General features: G+C 46.9%; 1 protein-coding gene across 9 annotated transcripts in view; it reads left to right on the forward strand.

The window, feature by feature from the left end:
* EBF3 (EBF transcription factor 3) overlaps positions 1–7,500 on the forward strand; it is a 128,717-nt gene that overhangs the window by 82,964 nt on the left and 38,253 nt on the right. For all 9 annotated transcript variants that reach the window (XM_031651985.1, XM_031651992.1, XM_031651984.1 and 6 more), the window contains exons 7-8: positions 3,225–3,306; positions 7,440–7,500. The exon at positions 7,440–7,500 is cut by the window's right edge. In XM_031651985.1, coding sequence (XP_031507845.1) covers positions 3,225–3,306; positions 7,440–7,500 — 143 coding nt within the window. The remainder of the gene's footprint in view (positions 1–3,224; positions 3,307–7,439) is intronic.

Here is a 7,500-nt window from a genome sequence, read left to right on the forward strand (position 1 = left end):
GTTTATTGGTGCTAAAGCCAAAGATTTTCTGACATAGGAAAGATTTTTCCTTTCATAACAAGAGTATTAAATTCTTTGTGTACCAGACTCTAGAAGTGAGATATCTAAAGTGGTTGTCAGATATTCCTTAGGAAAAAGCCAATTAAAGGGTAATTGAGTAAAGGATGGGAATTACCTTTTGACTTTGCATGTTGGGCATTCAATTTTCTCACCCCCTCCCCAAACACTGAAATCGTGTGGTTCACTGAGCACCTCCTCGTTGAAAGCATACATTTGCTCCATGTGTAACTCTGTACAGTGTCAGAGTCACGCACCTGCTATATGGTGCCAGCCACCTTGCAGAGGCCTAATTGAATCCCCAAGTCAGACATGACCAAAACTAGGGTAAGAGGTAAGTGCAGAGCTCCTCTTTCTCTCTGCTGAGGCTTCCCCTCTGTCCATCCCTATAGATGCCCCAGGAAGCTGGCATGGTGCCACTTGACTGTTGAGCTTACTTTATTTGTGTCACTGGGACCTGTGTGGTCAAAAAGGATCCTGGTCTCTAGGGTTGTGCGCGACAGCTCTTTCTCAAGGACTTGCACTGCTCTTTAGGCAGTTTGGATAGAAGCAGAAGCTATCATTGCCACATACAAAATAGAGGGAGTGAGCAAGCAAGAATGCATGTGTGTGCATGTGTGTGCATGTTTCTGCATGTGTATGTGTGTGTCTGCATGTGTGCATGTGTTTGTGTATGTATGTGTGGGCATGTGGGCATGTGTGTGTATGTATGTGTGGGCATGTGTGTGTATGTGTGGGCAACATGTGTGTATGTGTGCATAGGTGTGTATCTGCACCTGCTTGACTTGACCCTGGGTATGCTTAGTATGTTTCTGGGGTCCAGGACCCAACTTTGTCCTGCTGATTTCTGCAGAGGATGACAGTTAAGGCCTAAGAATGCCAAACCCAGCTCTTCATGACAGTGCTGAGTGAGGGCTAGTTAGGGTATCATCAAAACCCGCTCTGCTCTCTTGGAGGTAAAAGGGTAAACTGTCTGAAAGACATCAAGAAATTTAAAGAAACCTTCTCTGGAGGGGGAAAATATCTCTCAAATCACAAACAAAGCTCCTGGAGATGGCTCCTTGCAGGTACATTTGCAGATGAGCAGCTTCTTGGGCCGGCGCCTGCTCCGAAGATTAGCCGGGTGGTAATGTGTGGTGTAATTGCACCGTGTTGCTGTCCCCGAAGTGAAAACCTAATTGCCTGACAGGACGATAACTTTGTGGCACCCTCACCTTGTTAGGCCCTTTCTGATGCAGTTCAAATGCAGTGTGGCCGCAGGTGCGCCTAATTTACCTCGCTGCAGAACGTGTGGAGTTTAATTGCACAGTGGTTGTTAGGAAAAATTGGTGGGTGGAATATCAAGTGACTTACTGTATGCTGATGGCAGATGGTGTGAAGAGGCATTGTGAGCTAAGTGTATAGGTGAGGTGAGTTAATAAAAGATGTAAATTCTGGCCTAAAATGATGAGGCCTCATGGTATGCAAGAAAATTTAAGTGGCCGCCATTCTTTCCCCCATCAATTGGATTTTCTTCTGCCACAGTAAGAAGTCATCCAGGATATGCTGGGAGTGCACTTAGAGAGATGAGTCTTGGTCAGTCGAGTCTTTTCATTTTCTGATATTCTAATTGCCAGCAAGGAACCTTGAAAATTGTGTGAAACTTCATCAAAAATTAATAATCACCAAGTAGGACAGACGATAGTTTGGGAGAAAATAGAGAAAGGTTTGTGTTGATGACCTTGCTGGACAGGATGCTTGGCCGCTTGCAGAGAGTGGGTATGTCGGCACAGACCCAAGCTCTGGGACCTCTTGGTTGTGGCCTTTTCAAGTTGAGGCGGAGGGTGCGCAGGAAGAGACCCCCCAACCCTCTTTTCCCGTGGGTGGTGTTAGAGCCCGGTTTCCCAGGCTCTTTGAGTTCAGACTGGAAGCCAGCTCTCCTGCGGTGTCACTGAGCATGCAGGAATGGGGAGGGCAACATGATGACGTTTTAGTCACAGCATCTCAACACACTGTCAGGACCCCTGAATCTTCATGCCATGAAACGTCAGGGCAAGGCATGGCAGGAAATGGAAATATGCTCGCTTCAGCCTCACCTCTCCAGCCCTGCAGAGTGCTGCTCCTTGCTTTCTGCCTCAGCAATAGTTTCATTACCGCGTCAAGAATTCTTGGTTAAAACAATATGCCTCCCAATCAGTTCTTAGATTTTTTTTTTTTTTTTTGAGACAGAGTCTCGCTGTGTCGCCCAGGCTAGAGTGCAGTGGCGCGATCTCTGCTCACTGCAACCTCTGCCTGCTGGGTTCAAGTGATTCTCCTGCCCCAGCCCCCCAATTGCTTCTTAAGAGCTGTACCTACTGTAACTCTTTTTTTTTCTTTTTTCTTTTTTTGAGACAGAGCCTCGGCTGTTGCCCAGGCTGGAGTGCAGTGGTGCGATCTCCGCTCACTGAACCTCCTGGGTTCAAGTGATTCTCCTGCTTCAGCCTCCCAAGTAGCTGGGATTATAGGTGTGTGCCACCACACCTGGCTAGTTTTTGTATTTTTAGTAGAGATGGGGTTTCACCATGTTGGCCAGGCTGGTCTCAAACTCCTGACCTCAAGTCAGCCACCCACCTCAGCCTCCCAAAGTGCTGGGATTACAGGCGCTACTGTAACTCTTAAAACCCGTATTTAGCAGTATGTTTGCTTAGGCACTGGTAGCCTCTGGAATTAGGGTTGCCCAGATAAGATATAGCACATCCAGTGAAATTTCCATTTCAGGTGAACAGCAATTTTTTATTGAGGCGTATGCTCTGGGACATTATTTTTTGCTTATCCAAAATTCAAATTTAACCAGGCATCCTTCATTTTTTAGTGGTTGGAGACGGTAGGCCTGTCTGGGGTGGATGTTTCCCCCATGGTTAATGGGCAGTTGTGCAAAGATTGAGCCAAGAAATGCCAATGCGAAAGTCACAGCTATCATCATAAAGCTTGGACATCCTTAGCCTCAAGGCAAATGCAACTTGCTGCTCTCCTGTGTGGCTATTTCTGGGTGCCTCCTCCCCGCCTCTTTCAGAGCCTCTTCTCAATGTCGCCCCCTAGAGGGAGGTGAGGTTGAGTCTCCACTCCTCCCCGCCAAGAGTGTCTTTTAAAAAGTTTGAGTCTTTTGTCTGATAACCCTAATAAATATCATCTTTTTGTATTTTTTATAGATTCTTTCTAAAGTTTTTCCTCAAGTGCAATCAGAACTGTTTGAAGAATGCAGGCAACCCTCGAGATATGCGGAGATTCCAGGTATACATTTCTCAAAGACACGTGGACCGTGGTCCTGACTTTTTATATGAAATTTGAATTCTCTGATTTTGCAACTGTTCAGGAAGTACTCTTGAGTTCTTTAAGGGCTTGGAAGCAAACTAGAATTGGTGCATTTGATAAAAATATGCAAATAAAATGCTTTAAGAATGATCTGGTATATTCAGTATGCCAGATTCATCAAGTCCAATGTGGGCACAACAGAGTGAAATCAGCTTTGAAAACATGGCCATGTGGAAGGTTTTTTTTTTTTTTTTGAGACAGAGTCTTGCTCTGTAGCCCAGGCTGGAGTGCAGTGGTGCGATCTTGGCTCACTACAACCTCCGCCTCCCAGATTCAAGGGATTCTCCTGCCTCAGCCTCCTGAGTAGCTGGGATTACAGGCACACACCACCACACCCAGCATTTTTAGTAGAGATGGGGTTTCGATATGTTGGCCAGGCTGGTCTTGAGCTCCTGACCTCAAGTAATCCGCCTGCCTTGGCCTCCAAAAGTGCTGGGATTACAGGCGTGAGCCACCGTGCCCGGCCCAGAAGTGCTTCTTTTGGGATTGATTGATGGACTGATTTTCAGTGGGAGGAGAACTATAATGCAATCTTTTGGGAATACTCCAGATCTGAGTCCCTCCTCTTAGAGGGATCTGCACCTGCTTAGTATAGACCTCTGCAACTGCTAGAGTATCTTCCTGGCCTTGGCTTCCTTCCCCTGAGGTTTACTGTGTGCTTACTGCCCACCTTCCGTGCCTAGTTGCTAGTCGGCTCCTAAACCCAGGCTAAGTCCTGTCTCTGGTTTGCCTCAGAAGATTTTATATAAAAGACGGATACAGAGGGGGTGGCTGGGGGGTTCAGAGATGAATTGTGATAGATGTATGTACCATTATGATAGATTCATGTTTTTCTTGCCTTTTTGTGAATGATTAGGAAGCTACTTAAGGGTAAACACATTGGATGATTTTGCTAATTTTAACTGTAAAAATATTCTGGGCTGGGATACAAAACCAGCCAGAGAAGAATTTGGCAGCTAATAGAAATGACCACTAGCTTGGATGAATGACCCAGGAGCAGAATGATCCCTGTTTGGGATTTACACTATTTTCCCATTAAATAGCTCAAAGCGTTTTTCAGAAATTTAACTTACGCCTCAGTCCTGTAGTGGATCACGTGACATCTGTCTCCGTGCCTGCCCGGTCAGCTGGTCAGAGGAGGCGGGCTCTTTGGGCCCGCCCACTTTCATGTCTGCAGCTAGGGACAGTGTTCCCTGCAAACAGTTGGGCCTGCTTTCATTTGTCACGCACTAGGCTTCACAGGGCACTGGTGATACTGATCCTTCTAAGCAGAATGGAGGTCACGCAGGGCTGAGGGACTGTGTCCTCTTTGTCTCACTGATGACCGAACATGACCACAGGTGATCTCGTGGTTGACTGCAGACCCCGTAGTTACTAGAACTTCCTCTGGTCTCTTTAGCTGAGCCCCATGCCTCTCAGAAGGTGTAACTGGACCTAGGAGGATGGCAGGGCTTACACGATAGTTTCAGCTGCTTTCAGAGTCTCAGCAGCTTTCTGCAGGTGCTCTGCAGGGCCGGCCCAGGTGAGGCACAGAGCACAGCTTGCCTGCTGTCTACACTCTGCTGAACTACACTCTTTTCCCTTTGTGACTGACCTAGATGTAGGTGACAGTAAAGCCTATGTCTTTAAAAACTTTTTAAATTTGTTTTTACTTTTTCATGTTTCTTTAACCTATCATGTTTAGGAATGTAAAAAGGGTTAAGTCTGCACCTCAGTGTTAGTTATGCATCTTTGCATCATATGCAGATAATGGATTTGTAGAGTGTCTTCAACGCCCAGGGCTGGGCCTGGGAGGTAGACCACGAGGTGGGCACCTGGTGACCAGGAACAGACCTTGGCTCCTCCAGGCAGAGGCTGCCAGGCCCACTAGTGATACTAAAGGGGCAGCAAAGCCATCTCCCACCAGGGCTGCAAAGGGCAAAGTCAGGGGGCAGTGGTCAAAAAAGGAAGGTGCTGAGATACCCAAGGCTGGATCTGGGTTGCTGGGGCAGCACTTACAACCTTTTGAGGTTCTGGGTGGCTTGACACTGTTGTGACTTCAACAATCCTGGCAGTGGCCAAGGGGAAGAAATGCCAGGGAAGCTGCCCCTGATGAGGGCGCTTGGGTGGGATGCCGTGTGTACTGCCCCTGCTGCGTCATCGTCTTGTAGAGTCTGAGATTTAAAATGAAAAAGCCGGCCGGGCGCGTTGGCTCACGCCTGTAATCCCAGCACTTTGGGAGGCTGAGGCGGGTGGATCACAAGGTCAGGAGTTCGAGACCAGCCTGGCCAACAGGATGAAACCCTGTCTCTACTAAAAATACAAAAAAATTAGCTGGGTGCAGTGGCAGAGCTTATAATTCCAGCTACTTGGGAGGCTGAGGAAGGAGAATCGCTTAAACCCAGGAGGCGGAGGTTAGGGTGAGCCGAGATTGTGCCACTGCACTCCAGCCTGGGCAACAGAGTGAGACTCCGTCTCAAAAAAAAAATCACTCACACATGTATTCGTATATAAACGTATAGCTTTGGCTTATTGGTTAAGCCCCTTAAAATACTACTTACTTGTATGTTTGCTTTTAATTGTTTTATATTCAATGACTCATTGAATACAATGAATTGTATTCATTTTGTATTAGGTAACTAGTTTAATTATTTTACTAATGGGCTTTATTTTTCTTAGAGAAGTTTAGGTTTACAAAACAATTTCGCAGAAAGTACAGAGATCGCCCGTATACCCCCTGTGCGCCCCTCCCCATGGTTTTCCCAATTATGTTGGTGCAGGGGATTCCTTACATGTGCTGACCCAAACTGAGATGGCGTGTTTCACTAAGGCCTACGGTGGCCTTGGCTTTTAAGCTCATTTTGCATGGTGTGTTTTGTCTGGGCCTTGCAGGGAAGGTGAACCCTGACTAGGAGCCCCTTCAGGTTCCCCACTCACCTGCACCTGCCGCACAATTCTCTGTAGGGCTGTGGTTCCCTTGGGTGGTGCTGACCCAAAGACATGGCCGAATATGCCCAAACTGTAGCAGAGAGCCACACCTCCTTCAGGTCAGAGCTGGGCTCAAGCCCCAGGAGTGCTTCTGCAAGACCCAGATGAAACCTGGCCTCAGATCTTTGCAGCTCCAGCTAGTCCGGGATGAATGCACCCCCTCTGTTAGAGAAAACTCCGGGCCAGGTTGTCATTTCCTGGTTCCTGGGTCCATTCAAGGGTGCCATTTCTGGATGTTTGTGGCAAGCTCACCTGGGCAGGTCTATGGAGTCTGCAAGGCCATCCCTGCCTGGCCCTTTTTGTTTCTCCCTCTACCACGAGGCAGCCGAGGGCTTCAGAGGGCCTGATGCGTCATCTCTTCCCTAGACATCCTTTGTGCCTGGACCTAAGAATGGAAGCCTCTCACCGAAACAGAGAGGACATTCCCTTGGTATCCCAGGGTCCTTGCCAGCCTTTGCAATGAACTTGAGAAAGGAGACCTTTCCAGGATTGAAAACACCACCACTATTCATATTCAACTCGGTCTTTTCAGATGCAAAAAAGTTCATTACCAGACATTAAATGTAATTGTAAAATTGACCCAGGGATCATTTCCTGATAAAATGTGGGCAGTAGGAATGTTCCTGATTTATGAAGCCTTTTTGGGGCAACTCTGAATCTTCCCAGCTCTTCAAGGGAGGCCGGTCTCAAGTGAACTCATTTTAATTAGATAAACGATCTAATCAATATGTGAACAGATCAATCAAAACAGCAGCTTTAAAATGAGTGGCTAGAGGGGTGTTTCTGAAGCTAATGGCTAGAAGAATATTTATCTGAATTGAATTCACTTGTTAGCATAATAGGAGATTAAACTGTAATTAGTGGAGCAGGTTTTGAAGAGAAGCAATCTTGAGTCAAAACAAAACAAAACAACCCACCCACCCCCATTAGCCAAAAAAGCTGTGAACGCACATCAATCAACAGTGTCCAGGAACACGTGAAGTTTCCTTGTGCTCTGCAGTATTTAAGATGGCTTTTATTTTGCCTAACAGGGGGCTGTGCTTTCCTTTGCCAATTCCATTTTCAAATCCACTTCATCTTTGCAGGTTGTTGTATCGACAACAGTCAACGTGGACGGCCACGTGCTGGCCGTGTCAGACAACATGT

Source organism: Papio anubis, chromosome 11 (genome assembly GCF_008728515.1).
Source record: "Papio anubis isolate 15944 chromosome 11, Panubis1.0, whole genome shotgun sequence".
NCBI lineage: Eukaryota > Metazoa > Chordata > Mammalia > Primates > Cercopithecidae > Papio > Papio anubis.